The sequence below is a fragment of the Lemur catta genome, chromosome 1 (genome assembly GCF_020740605.2).
Source record: "Lemur catta isolate mLemCat1 chromosome 1, mLemCat1.pri, whole genome shotgun sequence".
NCBI lineage: Eukaryota > Metazoa > Chordata > Mammalia > Primates > Lemuridae > Lemur > Lemur catta.
The window spans coordinates 106816580-106835598 of record NC_059128.1 but is presented as its reverse complement, the minus strand read 5'-3'; the positions used below and the strand labels follow the sequence as shown (position 1 = coordinate 106835598).

General features: G+C 57.7%; 1 protein-coding gene across 1 annotated transcript; it reads right to left on the bottom strand.

Moving 5' to 3' along the window:
• Positions 1-9605: 9605 nt before the first annotated feature.
• LOC123632317 (mitotic spindle positioning) lies at positions 9606-18983 on the bottom strand. Its single transcript, XM_045542446.1, has 5 exons — positions 18837-18983; positions 12906-14586; positions 12043-12173; positions 10970-11008; positions 9606-10412 (listed from the first exon to the last, which is right to left on the bottom strand). The coding sequence occupies exons 2-5, from the start codon at positions 14554-14556 to the stop codon at positions 10323-10325; spliced, it is 1911 nt and encodes a 636-aa protein (XP_045398402.1). The 5' UTR covers positions 14557-14586; positions 18837-18983; the 3' UTR covers positions 9606-10322.
• Between the last annotated feature and the right edge of the window lie 36 nt (positions 18984-19019).

The window sequence follows — 19019 nt, the reverse complement described above, 5'->3', positions numbered from 1 at the left end:
GCCCTGGCAGCAAGAGGTGTGCGCTCCAAGGACCGTAAAACCCGCTGATGTTGCCCACGCACACACCTGAACGTCATTACAGCAACATCGTTCATAACAGCCAAACCCGGAAGCCACCAAGATGCCCTTCAGCAGGTGAATGGAGGAGAAACAGCCCTCGGTGCATCCAGATGGTGGATATTACTCAGCGCTAAAAAGAAATGAGCTATCAGGTCCCGAAAAGACATCGGGGAAACTTTCATGCGTAGGACTAAGCAGAGGAAACCAGTCTGAAAACTCCACATACTATAGGGTTCCAACTTGTGCATCCCTCCTTCCCCCAACCCCTGGCAACCAATGATCTTTTTACTTTTTTTTTTTTTTTTTTGAGAGAGTCTGGCTCTGTTGCCCAAGCTAGAGTGCCCTGGTGTCAGCCTAGCTCACAGCAACCTCCAACTCCTGGGCTCAAGCAATCCTTCTGCCTCAGCCTCCCGAGCAGCTGGGACTACAGGGGTGCGCCACTATGCCTGGCTAATTTTTTTTTATATATTTTCAGTTGTCCAACTAATTTCTCTCTATTTTTAGTAGAGACAGCGTCTCGCTCTTGCTCAGGCTGGTCTCAAACTCCTGACCTCGAGCGATCCTCCCGCCTAGGCTTCCCAGAGTGCTAGGATTACAGGCGTGAGCCACCATGCCCGGCCTTTTTTACTATTAATATTTTCATAGTGTTGCCTTTTCCAGAAGGTCCAAAATGTGCCCTTTAAAGAACTTAATTTTTACTGCAGACCTCATCAGAGCCTTTAAAATGCTACTGTGACCCTCCAGTATAATACATGGTTCTGGTAGGCGCCTGCCTGGAAGACGACATGTTCATTCTTGGGTAGGGTCCCCTATTCTGAGGAGGGAGGCCTGGCTACCAGAGAGGAGACTGATGGGGAGGGAGGCTGCACCCTGGGAAGTTTGGGAGACAATCCGTCCTGCCTTGAACCCCCCACCTTTGCTCAACACTCCTGGAATTGGGAGGGCTGCCAGCTTTCTCCCTGGACACTGCACCCCAAATCATTGCACCAGGGGCCCCCTCATTGACCAGCCCAGCCTGACTGGAATTTTTTATATAGCAGCTTAACTGAGATACAATTCATGTATCATACACTTCACCCATTTAAATGATAGAATCCAGTGGTTTTTAGTATAGTCACATGGTTGTGCAACCATCACTACTATTAATTCCCAAACATTCTCATCACCCCAAAGGAAGCCCCGTCCCCATTAGCAGTCATTCCCCCATCCCCCAGCCCCTGGTGACCATGAATCCACTTCCTGTCTCTGTGGAGTTGCCTGTTCCGGACATTACTTTTTTTTAATTAAAAAAAAAATGTTTTTTTAGAGACAGGGTCTGGACTCCCAGGCTGGAGTGCAATGGCGTATTCATAGCTCACTGCAGCCTCCAACTCTTGGCCTCAAGCGATCTTCCTGCCTCAGCCTCCCGAGTAGCTGGGACTACAGGCACCACCACCACACCTGGCTAATTTTTAATTTTTTATACAGATGGGGTCTTGCTGTGTTGACCAGGCTGGTCTCAAAATGTTGACCTCACATGATTCTCCCACCTCGGCCTCTCAGAGTGCTGGGATTACAGGCGTGAGCCACCGTGCCTGGCCTGAACAGCTATTTTCAATTCCTTTGGGTATGTACTCAGAATCTCAAGACTCCAAATATTTAATGCCTGGAAAGGCGGGGCATTGACTGCCCACTGTGGACACGCCACTGCTGGCTGCCCCCAGGGAGCCAGGGAGGATCCAGAGGTGGACCAAGGGGCTGGGGAACCAGGCACCCCCAGCTCGAGCGCAGCGTCCCTGTCCGAGGGAGCCCCTTTGGGTGTAGTGTTCTCATGCCACACCACGTAGCTGCACAGGTGAGTGACCTATCAAAGTAGCAACCGGGGTGGACAAAATATAAACAATGGCCTTCCCGTCCCCAGTTTTCTATTTGGTTTGGCAGAAAACGGGGTTTGCAACTTCCCATCAAGGGTTTCATGCCAAACCTGCAGATTTGCTTAGAAGTATCCTACCGTGGACCAGAGGGTGTGTGTGTCTTCCAGAAACATCTTCCCGGCCTTCTACTCAAGTCAGGGACAAGAGCACAGAGCTGGAGTTTGAATTCTGGCTCCGAGGTTGCTGTGCTCGGTGATTCAGGACAAGTCAGGGTGCTTCTGGGAACCTCAGAGTCTTCATCTGTGGATGAAGCCAAGCTCACCCCCTTTGCCCTGCTGGAGGAAAAGCTGATGTTACTGTTGGCAGACCATCTCCTCGGATGACTTGTACGATGAGCCTCCTTGCCTGCAAAATTTATTCCTAATTAAAACATTTAGTATTTTATTTTAAACAAGTTGGTTTGTCCAAATACACCAAGAAAAGACTCAAAAGGCAGACCACAGACTGGGAGAGGAGATTTGCATCATCCAACAGATGACTCGGGTCTAGAATATGTAAAGAACTTGCACAAATCGGCCGGGCGCGGTGGCTCACGCCTGTAATCCTAGCTCTGGGAGGCCGAGGCGGGTGGATCGCTCGAGGTCAGGAGTTCGAGACCAGCCTGAGCAAGAGTGAGACCCTGTCTCTACTAAAAATAGAAAGAAATTATCTGGCCAACTAAAAATATATATACAAAAAAAAAATTAGCCGGGCATGGTGGCTCATGCCTGTAGTCCCAGCTACTCGGGAGGCTGAGGCAGTAGGATCGCTTAAGCCCAGGAGTCTGAGGTTGCTGTGAGCTAGGCTGATGCCACGGCACTCACTCTAGCCCGGGCAACAAAGTGAGACTCTGTCTCAAAAAAAAAAAAAAAAAAAAAAAAAAAAAAAAAAAAAGAACTTGCACAAATCAATGATTAAAACAAAAAAAAACAAACCCAAACAACTCAGTTTGAGAAAATGGCCCAAAGACATGAACAGCAGACCCTGAAGGGGGACAGTCGATGGCCGTGGGACGTACTTGACAGCTCCCACCCACAGAGGAGTGCGGTACCACCACAGGGCCACGCCTGCCGTGTTGCTGGGGACTGGCCCTCCCCAGGGGGTGTGGCAGGGACCGTCCCCAGCAGGGCACCCCTCAGTCATCTGCTCAGCTGCCGCCTGCCAGGCTGGAAACCGGAGCTCTGTTATCATTTGGGGAGGGAAACTGAGGCCAGGCGAGCGGAGCACCTGGGCACCCACCCCTCCTCCACCCGTTCATCTAGCAAACAGTGTTTAGCACCTACTGTGTGCCGGGCCATGGGCCAAGTGCACCCTCTGGTGCCCCCTAAGGTCAGTGTCCTGGGGGCCCTGAGCCTGGGGGACCCCTCCTGCCTCCTCTCCCAGCCTGACATGGGAACCCAGGCTCCAGGGGCCCCTCCACGGGTTTCCGCTCATGGGACCCATCAGGCGGCTCCTCTCTGGGTCTTGGGTTCCTTGTCCACGAAATGGGGATAATGAACCTACCTGCCTCATGAGGTCATTGTGGTCAGTCACTTACTCAACCATTTTCCCTAAGCAACTGCTGTGGGATGAGGGGACAGTTGGCAAAGACGTGAAGGTGGCGAAGGAGCCCTGGGGACATGTGGGGAAGGTGTCCCAGGTTGCAGGCACAGCCCGTGCAAAGGCCCTGGGGCAGGACTGCGCCTGGCATGTAAGGAGGCACAGTGAGGAGGCCTGTGTGGCTGGAGCAGAGTGAGGAGGGGGATAGAGGGAGGAGGGGAGGGCGGGGAGGGGACGGGGTAGGTCATGCAGGGCCTGGTGGGCTGCAGGGAGGACTTGGGCTTTGACCCCAAGGGAGGTGGGAGCCATGGAGGGCTGTGGGCAGAGGAGGGACAGGACTGACTCAGGCGCTCATGGCGCCCTCTGGTGGCAGTGGCAGGGAGGACACACTGGGGGTGAGGGCGTGATCTGGGATGGGGAGGTGGGGACTGGGGTGCTCCAGGGATGGACGATGGGCCCATCGCAGTCGGGGGCAGGTCTAAACAGCATGACTGAGTAGGGTTTCCCCAGACATGCCATAAATCGGAGCTCCTGTGATTCCCTTGTTAGTAACATGACCAGCACCTGAAGGCCTGACTGAATGAATGAATTGGGGGCTGTGGACTTTGGCCCCTTTCATGGGGAGCCCTAGAAAGTTGTAGAGGGATAGGGGAGCATGGTGGGGTCGCTCGGAAACTCCATGGCCCTGTCTTGCTCTGACCCTCTCCAAATCCCACAGGGCAAGTTGCCCACAGCGGCGAACTGTGGTGGCTTACGCCTGTCATCCCAGTACTCTGGGAGGCTAAGGTGGGAGGATCACTTGAGCTCAGGAGTTGGAGATCAGCCTGAGCAAGAGTGAGACCCCGTGTCTACTAAACATAGAAAAATTAGCTGGACGTGATGCACCTGTAGTCCCAGCTGCTGGGGAGGCTGAGGCAGGAGGATCACTTGAGCCCAGGAGTTGGAGGCTGCAGTGAGCTATGATGACACCACTGCACTCCAGCCTGGGTGACACAGCCAGATTCTGTCTCAAAAAAAAAAAAAAAAAAAAGAACAAATGTTTAAAACTAAAATAATGCTGTGAGTTCAATACACCTACTTTTCAATTTTTCCTTTTTTTCAAACTACTTTAATGTTCTGTAATAAATAACATTAACATGTTCTGTAATAAATAACATTAACAGTTTTTTTTTTTTAAGACAGAGTCTCGCTGTGTTGCCCGGGGTAGAGTGAGTGCCGTGGCATCAGCCTAGCTCACAGCAACCTAAAACTCCTGGGCTCAAGCAATCCTTCTGCCTCAGCCTCCCAAGTAGCTGGGACTACAGGCATGTGCCACCATGCCTGGCTAATTTTTTCTATGTAGATTTTTTAGCTGTCCAAATCATTTCTTTCTATTTTTAGTAGAGACGGGGTGGGGGGGGGGGGCGGGGAGGGGGTTTCACTCTTGCTCAGGCTGGTCTCGAACTCCTGACTTCAAGCGATCTTCCCGCCTTGGCCTCCCAGAGTGCTAGGATCACAGGTGTGAGCCACCGCGCCTGGCCTATAATTTAAAAATCCATAAAAACACATATAGAAGGAGGCCCGTTTTTGTCCTTGGTTGGTAGGGATCGGTGCAGCCCTGTTCACCAGTACCATCGCCCCCTCTGTTGCTGCCAGCACCCTAGGGGTGTTTTGTGGGCACAGGGGCTGGTTTTACCCCTGTCTGGGCCGGCGAGGGCGCTGGGAAAACACCCACCAGTTGAAGGAACGGGAACATGAAAGAAGAGGTAGGTAGGTTTCCCACCAGCAGGGCGAGAGCTGGCGCCACATCCTTGGTATTTGCCGCCCTCTGGTGGCAGGATACATCTGCTCCTCTGCCTCAAAGCAGGAAGTTGCCTCTAAGTCCCTGGTTGTCCGGTAAGGATTCGCTTACTTACTTGGTCAATAGCAACAATGATCAACATTTATTCAGCACTGATTGTTCTCCAGGCACCTGGTAACCCTCATAGCATCCACTGGCACGGTGATGTCAGTGTAGCTACCTGTACTGACAGATAAGGAAACTGAGGCTGAGAGAAGGGGTCAACCTTGCTCATGGGCACCTGGGGATGAGTGTCAGAGGGGGGACTTGATCCTGGGCTGGGAGCCTGAGCTCTCAACAGTGAAAAAGAACATGAGGATACTGCTTGGGGCCTGGAGCCAGCTACCTGGAACCAGCTGAGCCTGAAGCTGGCTCTACTCAGACATTTCAGTTACGGGAACCAGTAAATCCCAGTTTTGCCAAAAGCAGTTTGAGTTGCCATCGAGAGACCCTTGGCCGCTGCCAAATCTGACGTTAGTCCTAACCCTGCTCCCTCCCACCCACTGTGTGAGCCTGCATGAGTTACTTAACCTCTCTGATCTCATGGCCCCCTCTGCGCAATCTCTCCGGGAGTGTAGTGGGCATTGACCTTCATCTAAGCTGTCATTGCTCATAAGACCCTGGTCTATATATTTTATGTCCATGGATGCAATACTTTCTTACCACCTAGAATTTTCTTTTTCTTTTTAAAATTTATTTATTTTTAGTAGAGACAGCGTCTCCCTCTTACTCAGGCTGGTCTCGAACTCCTGAGCTCAAGTGATCTTCCTGCCTTGGCCTCCTGGAGTGCTGGGATTACAGGCGTGAGCCATGGCGCCCGGCCTGTTTTGCTTTTTATTTTTATTTATTTATTTATTTTTGAGTCAGGGTCTCACTGTTGCCCTGGCTAGAGTGCCGTGGCGTCAGCCTAGCTCACAGCAACCTCAAACTCCTGGGCTCAAGCAATCCTCCTGCCTCAGCCTCCCGAGTAGCTAGGACTACAGGCATACGCCACCATGCCTGGCTAATTTTTTCTATATATATTTTAGTTGTCCAGCTAATTTCTTTCTATTTTTAGTAGAGATGGGGTCTCATTCTTGCTCAGGCTGGTCTCGAACTCCTGAGCTCAAAGGATCCACCAGCCTCCCAGAGTGCTAGGATTACAGGCATGAGCCACCATGCCCAGCCTTGTTTTGCTTTTTAAATTGTAGTAAGAACACTTAACATGACATCTACCCTTTTAACACATTTTTTTTCTTTTGTGGAGATGGAGCCTCACTATGTCACCCAGGCTGGTCTCAAACTCCTGGCCTCAAAACTGGTGTTACAGGTGTGAGCCACTGTGCTGTCTTAACACATTTTTAAGTGCACGATACAGTGCTTCATCATGCCCAGAAGGAGGGTCTCTGGCTCCTGTAGGCTCAGACGAGCCTTGTGCAACACAGTTTGATCCCTGGAGTGACGTCCTCACTTTTGCTGTATTTATGGTGAGATATAAGTCAGGGTCCTGTCCCCCCACCAGTGGACAAACAACGTGGTCCATCCACATGTGGAACATCACTCAGCCATGAAGAGGGACGAGGCTCTGACACAGGCCACAGTGTGGAGGGGCCTTGAGGACATCGTGCTCAGTGAGAGACACCAGACACAGAAGGACACAGTTTGTGACTCTGTTTATATGAAATGTCCAGAATAGGCAGATCCACAGAGACGTGACGTGGATTCGTGGTCTCCAGGGCCTGGGGAGGGGATGGGGAGTGAGTGCTGATGGGGATGGGGTTCCCTTTGGGGTGATGGAATGTTCTGGGATTACATAGAGGTGGTGGTTGCACAACTCTGTGAAGATACTGTGTTTTTCTGTGAAAAACCACCGAATCGTATGCTTTTAAGTATACAATTTTATGCAATGAGTGAGTTTTATGTGATGAGTAAATTTTATCTCACAAGATACAAAATCACAAAAACCACTTCATGGAGGGTGGAGCTCGATGTGCCATCCATACTGAACGCACCCAGATCACTGGCTCTCGAGGAAGAAGCAATGTTGTGGCCCCCAGAAGCCCCCGGTGACCTGTCACCACCCCGAGGGGGACCAGCACCCTGTGTGCTGGTGGGTGAATTCCCGTCATTGCTCATGCCCTTGGGGACAGTGTTGGGACACCAGGCTGGGGTTACCTGTGGCTTAAATGTCTGAGCTTCAATCTGAACGCCAAGGTGGGAGGGAGTCTCCCGGAATGTGACCTGCCCGGCTGCGACCAGGTCCCTGTGGCCCCGTCCCCCAGACCCAGAGTGCGGCCAGCTCCTCTTTCAGCCTGACCCGGGAAACCGCATCCTGCTTCTGGCACAAAACAAGGGTAGCTGTGGCTGGGCTGAGGGCAGGCTTTAAGGCTTTGGGACAGGGTAGGGGGAGAGAGAGGGAAAAAAAAAGAGAAAGAGAGGGGAAAGGAGTGACAGAGAGAGAAACTAACCCTAACACTAACCCTAACCCCTGCTTCAGAGATGCAGAGACAAATGCAGAGAGTCAGGGACAGCAGGCGCCAGCCGAGCTCCAACCCTGGGTTAGGGTTAGGGCAGTGACTCGGGTCTGGCGCAGGGTGAGAGGTGGTGGGTGCATGGTGGTCTCTGAAGCAGGATCCTCCTGTAGAGGCCAGAGTTGGGAGTGGACATCACTGTCTGCACAGAAGTGGCGCTCAGTGGTGTTTCTGGAACTTCCACAACCCAGGAGCACTGGACAGCCGAGAGGGAGGCCAGGGGGCCTTGAGCAGGGGACAACCCGTGCAACAGTCCTGGGCAGCCCTGAGCAGAGGTGATGGAAGGTTGATGGAAAAGGGGGACATCGAGACCCTCTGTGGTGGGCAGAACAATGGCCCCCAAAATGTCCACATCCTGGTAACTGGAGCCTGTGGGTGTGTCACCTCCCATGGACACAGGGACTCTGCAGATGGGATTAGGTTAAGGATGTTGAGATGGGAGGTCACCCTGGATGACCCGGGGGCCCAGTATCAGCACAGTGTCCTCCCAGGAAGAGGCAGGAGGGTTGGAGGCAGAGAGACTGGGAGACGCTGCACTGCTGGCTCTGAAGGGGGAGGAAGGGCCCCGAGCTGAGGGACGCTGGCGGCAGCTAAATGCTGAGAAAGGCGGGAGACGGGTCCTCCCCTGGAGCCCCCAGGAGGGACCAGCCCTGCCACACGCTGATTTTAGACTTTTGCCCACCGGAAATGTCAGGTAATAAATGTGTGTTTCTTCAAGGTTTGTGGTGATTTGTCACATTGGCTAGTGGAGACACATCCTCCCAGTAGAGAGACAGGAGATGGGACTGGGCGCCCGGGAAGATGGGATGGAAGGTGGTGGAGAAGCCATGAGACCCACCCCAGAGTGTGTTTGAGGCCCCTCCTTCCTGCAGGAGGCACGGCCAGCCCCACACTTAGTTCCTGGGGTTCTACCTATGGATATAGACCTTGCCTCCCCCATCAGACCGGGGTGTCCTCAGGGACGGGGGCCCTGCCTCCTCACTCCGTCTCTGCGCTGTCCAGATGCAGCCCCTCCACCCACTTCCCTGGCTGGCCTGGGGCCCCCACAGCCCCGCCCCTGCCCCAGCTATTTTGGGCCCACATCTGCCTGCCTGGGTCTGGCGTGGGCCTCCCTAAAGATGGATTTCTTAAAATAGCCATTGCCGCAGTTTTCCCTGCAGCAGTGGGCAATGCGGAGCCAAGGCCCGGCTGGGCCGCCCAGGGCATGAGTAACGCCAGCTGCTCCCAGCAGGGGCCGGGGTACCCTGGGGGCCGAAGCCTGTTCTGGGGGCGATCTGAGGACATGTTCCTGCCACAAGGTACCAAATCTGATGTCAGTGCCCCCTGTGCTGACAGTTCCACATAAACCAGCTCGTCTGCCTCTTCCTACCATTATCCCTGTGTGTGGAGGGGAAGCTGAGGCAGGGGCCAGTCAAGGAATCCCCTGAGGCCACACGGGTCCAGCATCCACAGCCTGACCAGCAGGACCCAGCCTCCCTGGGTGTGAGCCTGGTATACACGTGGACCCCAATTAATGACCCCTCCAGCCTCCCCTGCCGCCAAGTGGGCTGAGGACACAGCAAGTGCTTAATAAATGCTCCAAGTGCCACCACGGACCAAGTGAGCGGTTGGGGGAGGTTGGGCCCAGGGCCCGGCATAACAGAGGCGGTCACTCACGATTTAGTCACTCAACAAGCACGAACTGAGCCCCTACTGCATGCCAGACGCTGGGGACGCTGAACATGGCCCCAACAGCTCATCGTGGGGCTCGTGGCCCAGTGGGGTAGGGCCCAATGTCACCCAGAAAATGCAGACAGGGAGGCTCCGGTGCTTCATCGCAGCAGGCAGCTCACTCCAGGTCTATTTCACGGCGGACACAGACAGTTTGTGGTGGGGCAGAAAGATCCCCTTCAGCCCCCACATGGAGCCTTTTATCTGCCAGGCAAAGGAGGACCCTGCTCCCGGACCCCACTGATGTCAGAGCTTATGCCCCCAGGTGTTGCTGGGGACATCAAGGAGAAGTTCGAGGGCTGCACAGAGGCCCCCAGTCCTGGAGGCTCAGGTCTCCTTCCTCAGGTGCTGAATTTCCCGAAGTCTCCCCTCTTGGATCCAGATTCCTCAGACCTGCAGCAGCTCGGGTGCCAGTACGGCTATCTCTCTTCCAGCCGGTTGCTCCACCCTCCGATGGGCAGAAACAAACCACATCTGACGTTGGCATCTCCTTATTTCCCGGACCCCAAAGTGTTTGGCAGTCTCACAAGCAGAAAGAATTGGCAGGAGTCCCATTTCATCCCTAGCTGTAGACCCCCAAAGTAGAACATTTCTCCAGGAAAATAAAAAATGGAAAAGAAAACCCTCCGGCCCCAAACGCATCCGCCACGGGATTGTTGGCATGAGATTTGTGGTTCTCAGATTGTGGATTTAAACAGGGTCTATCTGCTACAGTGGGGCGGGGGGTTGGGGGATGGGGTTGGCGGTTCCTACGGGGGTCAGGGCAGGAGGGTGGGCTCCCCGTCCCCGGGCTCAGTCCTCGTCCTCACTGGCGTAGATGCGGGATTCCCAGCGTTCCGCCATGGCGTTCTTGTGGCGGGTCACCCGCGTGGCTTCCAGGATCTGCACGAGGGGCATTAAGTCCACCATCAGGGTCCCAAGCACCCCCAGACATCTCCCCTCACTGCCATCTCATAGGCCTAGAACAGGGGTAAAGTAGCACAATCCCCTCCTCGGTTTCAGCCCCTCTATGCCTAGTAATGTGAGCGAGGAGTGTGGTAACTCGTGCTGCATTCCATGGCAGGGAAGACGCCTGGGTCTGGCATTTTGGATTCAGCTCAAGGAGGGCCACAAACGTATTCCATAAATCAACTAGGGGAGCTGAGCTTCTATACACATGCAGATGCCTCCCTCTCTCAAAGTGAGTGACTTTGTTTGGGATCTAATCTGCCCCAAAGCCTTCACCACCTGGTAAAGAGGTGGCACCTGGACCTTTCTCCTAATCCACACCGTGGCAGGCATCATGAGCAGATCACAGCAAAATCCACCCAGGCAGACAGTAGCAATTGAGAAGATACCACAACAGTCCCCACACTCAGGAGACAGGGGCTTTCGACAGTCCCTGTATGCCTGGACCTGGAGGGGGAGGCCTGAGCCCTTGCCTCCAGGAGCGCACTCACCTCCGAGTTGATGCCATCTAAGGGGTTGATGCCGGCGTACTGTGGGGAAAGAATGAGTCAGCTTGGGGCTTTCCTGCCCTGCCCAGGACTCCACACCCATCACCTCCGTAAACACGTGTGGCAGAAGGGAAGGCGTTCCCTGCCCACAGAGTTGCTGCAAATAGCCCATGATCACCCCAGACTCAAGGCCACCCACCACACTATTCCTTCATGCTGTTCCCTGCAGTGCAGCCTCTGCCCAACATTCCCAATGATTATATTTCCCTTATAACAAAGACAGCGGCATCTGTGGCTCTCTGACTGTGGCCGGGCCTTGCTCCAAGCGCCTGGCACACATGACCCTGTTTCATCCTCTCGAGGAAGGTCAGAGAGGGTCCCATTTTATGGAGGAGGAGACCCGGGGCCAGAGAGGGGCAGCAGCTTGCTCAGGGCCACACAGCCAGCAAGTGGCAGGGCTGAGACCTGCACCCGGTCACTGGTCCACGTCCAGTCTCCCAGGTCGGGCTGTGAGCAGCAGGTGAGGGAGGCTGGGGTGCGTGTCCCTCTCTGTGGTGTCCAGGGGGAGCCCAGGAAGGGCTGTGGCCTCTTGGTTACCAAGGTGGGGTTTGGGGTCAGGCCAGGGTTGTGAGCTGCATGACCCTGGGCATATGAGGGCACTGAGGGGCTAAAGCTGTGGTTTGTGCTGAGCCCTGAGTGGACGCGTGGCACATCACACATGTAGCGCAGATGAAGATATTAATAATAAATAAAGGTGAAAATAGTAAACACATTCAAATAATGATGGTGACAGTGATGACAGATTGTCACCGTCCTCCTCTGAGCAGAGCCTGTCCTTTGATGACCTCATGGTAGAGAAAAAGACCCCTCTACGTGGCCTCTGACAGCAGAAGCCCAGAGCCGCAGAGACGCCCAGTTATCTCTCTGTACTTAACATGGGGGGCGACTGAGGCACAGTCCTGGGCAGGGCAGTGAGAGAGACAGTGCGTGAACACAGGTCACACTTGGGTCACCGCAGCCTCGACCGGGGGCCGTTGGACCTCAGCGTGGGCCCTGGGGGCCGGCGCCAGACTCACCCAGTGCTCCTTCTTAGTTCTCCGCACGGGAGTGTCGTCCACCTCATCTTCTGACGTCCACGCCACACCCGAGTGCAAGTGGACGGGGCTGAAGAAGGGTGATTCGGACACCGAGTAGCTGCCCGTGATGCCTGTGGGGGCAGGAAGAGGAGGGGGCATTGGGAGGGCAGAACCCTGGGGAGACCACAGCTCGGGACGTGGTCTCTGACCAAGCTGCCAGAGAAGTTAGGGAGATGAGGGGATGGACAGAGGGCCACCACGCCAGGTGAAAAACATTATTTCAGGCCAGGTGCAGTGGCACACATCTGTGATCCCGGCACTCTGGGAGGCTGAGGCGGGAGGATCGATTGAGGCCAGGAGTTTGAGATCAACCTGGGCAATATCTGTACTAAAACTAGAATAATTAGCCGGCCTGGTGGTGCCTGTAGTCCCAACTACTTGGGAGGCTGAGGCACGAGGACTGCTTGAGCCCAGGAGTTGGAGGCTGCAGTGAGCTGTAATGACGCCACTGCACTCCAGCCTGGGCGACACAGTGAGACTCTGCCTCAAAAAAAAAAAAAAAAAAAGGAAAACATTATTTCATATTGACAAGAAGAAGCTATGTACCAAGAGGTAAAATGTCTGTGAACATTTATGCGCCTAACAACAAGGCACCCGAATTTAAAAGCAAAAACCTCAATGCGGAGTCGACAGCCGTCTCCAAAATCTACAGCTTAAGTGGAGGGGTGGGGAGTGGACAGGTTAGGGGGAGATGTTCCCCCAATGCCAGCCCTCCTGACATCCTCCATCTGCACCTCTCCACCCTCCTCAGCTCCCACCTGAGCCCCCCCGGCCGAGCTGCCTTCCCGAGGGCCCCTCCTCACCGGATGCCTGGGAGGAGCTCCTGGAGTATCGGTCACAGCCTTCCCTGGGCTTCGGGGAGAAGACCTCAGGGAAGAGAGCGTTCCTCCTCTCCTCCGCCACCTCCTGCTCCCGGCGCAGCACGCTCTCCACCTCCCTCTCCAGCAGATCTGACGACTGGGACCTCTGCAACTTCCACGCCTGGCCCCTGGGCCCCTCCCAGTCCCAGCTGTGGGGGGCCTCAGCCTGCTGGGGCACATCTGGGGCCCTGAACTGCAGGGGGCGCAGGTGGAAGTACTGCCACCGCACGACACCCCCATCGGCTGGTGGGGGTCCCCAGGAGGGCTTCGGGCACTCTTGCTGTGTGCTCAAGGGCTTTCCAGAGGATTCTGAGAGATGCCTCCAGGACCCCACGGCCTTCGGAGAGGCCACAGCCTTGGCCTCCTCCGCGGAGAGGTCCCTTGGCTTGCTGTATGCACTTCCGAGGGCTGAGAGCTCCAGCCGGGGGCTCCCGGGGTTCAGGTATGGCTGGTAGGCATCGGGCGGGATGCGGTTCACCTTCCTCACCTCTGGGGCAGGGTCGGCTGCTCGGGCGTCTGGGATGGGGCCAAGGATGGCGTCCGAGCTGAGGGCTCTCTGGAGCCCAGGCTGGGGATCCTCAGGGACCCAGTCGGATGTGGACAGCCGGCCCACCTGCAGGCCCTCCCGCCGATGGTCCTCCTCGCGCTGCGTGCCTTGCACCATGTCACGCTGCACATAGAGAGATGGGTGACCCCTGTCCCGCCGAGGTGCTGCGGTCAGGCTCACCCTGGTCAGCAGTGGGTGGGCGCGGATCTCCACCAGCTCCTGGTGCCCGGCAGCTCGCTGAAGCCCCCTCTGCTCTCGCAGGTCCGCCTCGCGCTCCTGGGCCAGGCGGATCTCCCGCTCGATGGGCGTCTCCTTGGGGGGCTCTGGGGAGTCCGCTTGGTCGCCCCCGACCTGGACACTGGGCCATGCAGGCGAACCTTGGGGATGCTTCTCTGCCCCGACCGCCGCCTTCACCTGTGGCTTGAGGGGGACCACAGACCCATTGGCCAGGTGGGGCCCATTGGAGGCCTTGGGGGTCTGGCCGGTGCCCGGCCGGGCACGTGTGGGGGGCCCTCTGGCTGGGGGCTTTTGGGGGCCCTCCTTGTTGGCCTGCTCCAGGCTCAGGAACTGCTGCCTTGCGGCCAGGAAGTCGATCTGCTCCCTGTCGACTGCATCCTCCTCTGGGTGTGGGGGCCACAGTGGGCCAGGGGGCCGGGGGTCTCCCTGGTCAGGGGTGCCCTGGAGCGTGGCCACTGTGCCACTCTTCCTGACCGCCTGGCCCTGGATGACGGCCCAGCGCTCCCGCTCCAGGTTCCACGGCCTCCCGGAGAGGGTGTCCCTGGTGCCCCGGTGGTACCCCTGCATCTCCAAGTCCTCCTCATCCTTTGGCTTAATGCCGTAGCTCTGCACGCCCCAGGACACCCCTGCCCTCGCCGCATCCTGCCGGGCCTCCCCGGCTGCGGGCCATGCCTGCGGCTCATTCTGGCCCCAGCTGCCGGCCTCGGGTCCCACGCCCACCAGCCGGAATGTGTAGCGGGTGTCCCCATCGAGCACCAGGCCGGTGACGCTGGGCGTGGCCAGGATGGGGTATCTGGTCACTCGGTCCATCTCCTCAGGGTGTGGAGGCCTCTGGGTGCTCTGAGGGAGGAGAAAAAGAAAGGGACATCCCGGGTCGGTGCACATGGTGGGAGAAATAATTTCCAGCCCCTCAAAGGCAGAATCGGTAACCACATGGGTCCGCCTCACCCAGCCACGCTCCCTGTCTGCCCCACGCTCCTGCTGAGACTCCTTCTGGGATTATTTTCTTTTTCTTTTCTTTCTTTCTTTCTTTTTTTTTTTTTTGAGACAGAGTCTCACTCTGTTGCCCGGGCTAGAGTGTCGTGGTGTCAGCCTAGCTCACAGCAACTCAAACTCGTGGGCTCAAGCGATCCTTCTGCCTCAGCCTCCCGAGTAGCTGGGACTACAGGCATGCACCACCATGCCTGGCTAATTTTTCTATATATATTTTAGTTGTCCATATAATTTCTTTCTATTTTTAGTAGAGATGGGGTCTTGCTCTTGCTCAGGCTGGTCTCCAACTCCTGAGCTCAAACAATCCGCCCGCCTCGGCCTCCCAGAGTGCTAGGATTACAGGCATGAGCCACCGCGTCCGGCCGATTATTTTCATTAGACGTTTCCAGATGGCCTCTTGCTGAGCAATGTCAGGTGGGGAAACTAAGGCCCAGAGAGGGGCAGTGACTGGCAGCGGCTCCAGTTTCCCAGCTCTGACGTCCTGATCTCTTCCCTACACCTGCGCAGCTGGAGGCCTTGTCTCATTCCAGCCAACACCCTCACCCCCGCCACACACCATAAAGTCAGGACGGGCAGGGGAACACCCTGGACCTTGTCACGCTGGGCCCGGGCGGGGCTGCAGAGCCTCCGGGTGGCACCGTAACCCAGTGTCCCTGGCACTCTCCCAGGGGTCCAGGTTCCGGGAGCCTTCTGGAAGTTCGCACCCCTGCCCTCACACCCCTGTGCTCCTGAGGTCTCAGGATGCAGTTCTCACGCCCGGCCCAGGTGCTCGAGGGCACCGTCTGGCCTTGGTACAAAATCCAAACTCAACCTCCTCCTGCACTCACAGCTCCCGGCCTCGAGGCCCCCGGGAGGGACATCTCCTCCAGGAAGCCTGCCCCGTTGTCCCTCCCCCAGAGCCCATCACTGAGGTCCCTTACGTGCTGGGGCCTGCACGGAGCACCCAAGTGTTAGGCATCACCTTTGACAACTGAGGACAGGAAGGTTCCCTGAGGGCACAGGGACTTCAGAGCTTCCAAAACAACCCTGTTGCTCCTGGTTCTGCCGGAGCTGTTACTTGGATCCTCTGCGTTCACACCAACTGGGTTTAAGACCCAGCCGAGCCTCCATCCCAAGGGGCGATGAACACAGCCCTGCCCAGACCTCTCCTTGGCGGCCCTGCGCCGATCCCCGAAGGGCTGGGCAGGAGTCAGTCCCATCCCTGCACTGGGGGCTCCCGGGGGAGTGCAGGTGCCGGTGACAGCTGGAGTGTCTGCTGAGCAAGCGGATGCATGTTTAGCCCATTAGGATTCAGGACCTATGGCAGACACCAACCGCCCGTCCAGCCTTCAGTGGGCGGCGGTTCCTGGTGGGGCAGGGCGAGGGTGGGGGCGCCGCTTCCTCCCTGCTCATTCCTCCCAGGTGATTCACCACGGGGTGGGTGGAGCTCACGGCCCTGCCTCGGGTTCAAGGCCGCAGGCCTCGTTTACAGCAGAGGAAACTGAGGCCCAGAGAGGGGAGGCTGCTGGCCCCAGGTCACACAGGAATGACAGTAACAGGTTCCAACAGGAGCCCTCCTGCCTCCTACAGGAAGCCCCCTGGGCTGCTTGGCCCCACTCGGCCCCGCCCCACCCTGCACCTTCCCGATACCTGACTGAAACTTGGTTTATGGTCCCTGGTGCCACATATCTGCTTCCTCATCACGCCACTGGCCGCCCGCCCAGGGCAAAGGCCCCCTGCAGGGGCTGGGACTGGGACAGGGCAGGTCAGGAGCAGGGACCAGGGCTTCCTCTGTCCCGTCCCTTGGACTCCTGCCCCCCTGGGCTCTTGGCAGGACAGAGCCCCCCATGGTTGGAGTCACCCTGGCCCCTTGGGGTCCCAGCCTGAGCCCCTGCCCAGTGCCCCACACCTAGGCTGAGCCCTGCCCTGACTGCATGGCTCATAGGTGGAGCCCCCCACCCACCCCAGCTGCGCCCAGGCAGAGCCCCAGAACCCCAGGTGGAGGGAAGCTGCTCCCACCTGGACACAGCCTGCCCCTCCTCCCACATCCTGGAACTGCACCCCAGCCCCCGGGGAACTGCCCAAGAGCCTCCCAAGCTGGGGCCTGGCCGGCGCCCACAAGCATCTCCCGAAAGTCCCTGGGATTTGCAGAATCCTGGGGCCTCTGGGCTCTGGCTGTGGGTGGGTCCACCTGGCCCAGGGCTCAGGGGGTTGAGGCCCAAGGCCTGGGGCGGAAACTGAAGCTCCCACAAGGTTCGGGGACGGGGCCTCTGCTTCCCAGGGGTGGGGGCTCGGGCATGGACCTCGAGGCCCCAGAGCCAGCCTGGGGTGTGGAGTGGCGACTCCCCAGCCTGAGACCCCAGCTGGGCCGGGGGAGGGTGGGGATGGGGCCTCTGCGCCCCCCCAGAGAAAGAAGACCAGGCCCAGTGGCCCACGGCCCCCCCATGAACACGGCCCCCCTATGGCAAACACAGCCCCAGCCTCGCCAGACCCCACCCCACAGGACCCCAGCCCCAGCCCCTGGCCTTACCAGCCCCCGTCCCCAGCGTCACCGGCCCCCGGCAGTCTCCCAGCCTCAGCTCCACTTGGCGATGGGCACAGAGGCCTCCCAGCTCCGCCCACTCGCCAGGTTGCCAGGGCACAGAGGCCCCACCCAGTGGAAGCAGGTGTCCCCTTCCTCTCAGCCCCACCTGGACTCAAGAAACAAAGTCCAAGCGAGGAGGGAGAAAGACGACACCAGGCTGGGCAGGGCAGGCGCCAGGCCCTGGGCTGCCTGCCGTGGGCTCAGAGCCCCCATCCAGCCCCTGGAGCCAGAGCTCAGCCTGAAATCTCCCCCGCTGCCGCAGCCACCTGGGCCTCCCACCGCCTCCCTGTGCTGCTCAGAGGGGCACACCACTTGCCCAGGGGCACACAGCAGCTCGGGGCCACAGCTGCCTGCTTCTCCTGTGGTGGGAGGGGCTGGCCCGCAGACCCCTGTGCCACCTGGCCCAGCCCAGCCTTTGGGGCCACACCCTTCCCTGGACAGGCCACGCTCACCAGGCCCTGGGAGGGCTCAGCAGGGCCTGGGCTCGAATCCCCCCTAAACTCTTTGAGCCTCATTTCCTCATCTGAGAAATGGGGGCAGCACAGCAGTGGCTCCAAGCCCCTTCCATGTAGAGACCAAACCAGGCCAGTAAAAGGCCTCAGGGAGAGAGGGGGACACTGAAGCCCCCAGGCATTCACCCTAACCCTAACCTTAAGCCAGTTCTGGGTCGAGGAACAGAGAACCTGCCAGGGCCATGGGCTGCCCAGCATCTGTGCGGAGGTCGGGCCACGGGGCCCAACACTGTCTACAGGGTGGGGGACACAGTAGTGGTGGCTCAGGCTTCAGTCTCCCAGGGTGGGGCTCTGTCCTGACCTGCCCCTTGGCTGGCTGTGGGACCCCTCTGAACCTCAGACTCTTCTTCCAGCTCCAAATCCAGCTATGTGGAGTGGGGAGTTAAGGACACATCAGGACAAAGGCCCACCCCAGAATGACAGCTTGAGCCCCTAACGCTGCCGGGATGCCCAGCCTTCAAGTCCCTCCATCCCTGATTTGCAGATACGGAAACTGAGGCACAGAAAACTTCAAGTCCTGCCTAAGGGCACAGAATGGCCAGTGGTTAGGCTGGGCTTTGAACCTGCATTCCCTCTGTTGTATGCACTCCACCACGCTCACCACCTCACATGGGGAAACTGAGGCCCCAGAGGACAACCATCCTCCCCCAGGCTGAGGATGGCCTCCCACCGGGGTTCCTAAAACCTGTTTTATGGGTGGGGAGACCAAAGCCTATGGTGGGCAGCAGCTCCTCCAAGACCACACCACGAGACGGAACAGGTGGCGGGCCCCCCAAGCACGCAGGCAGGCCCCGTAGACGCCTCCCCCTGCACCCTGTTTCCCAGGGGCTGGTGTCATCAAGAGCTTGGGCGGTGTCTGCGGGGACCATTCCACTGTCCCTGGGGCTGAGTCCAGCCATGGGAGCCTCACAGCCCAAGGGCAGGGCGGGGGCAGGTGAAGAAGCCCAGGGCCCCACAGGAAGCAGGAAGCAAGTCCTACCGGGCAGCAGCCACCCCCCACCCCATGCCCCTCCGAGCCTTACCTGTGCAGGTGCAGGGTGGGACTCCAGCAACGCCTCCCGCCCCACAGCACTCGGGTGAGCCCAAGGTGTGAGCGTGTGCAGGAGAGGCCTGGAGAGGGAACGCCGGCTCCCTGGACCCTGCTTCGCCTCCCCTTTTATGGCCCAGCCGGCTGGTGAGGCCCCACCCCCGGGGTCTAGCCACAC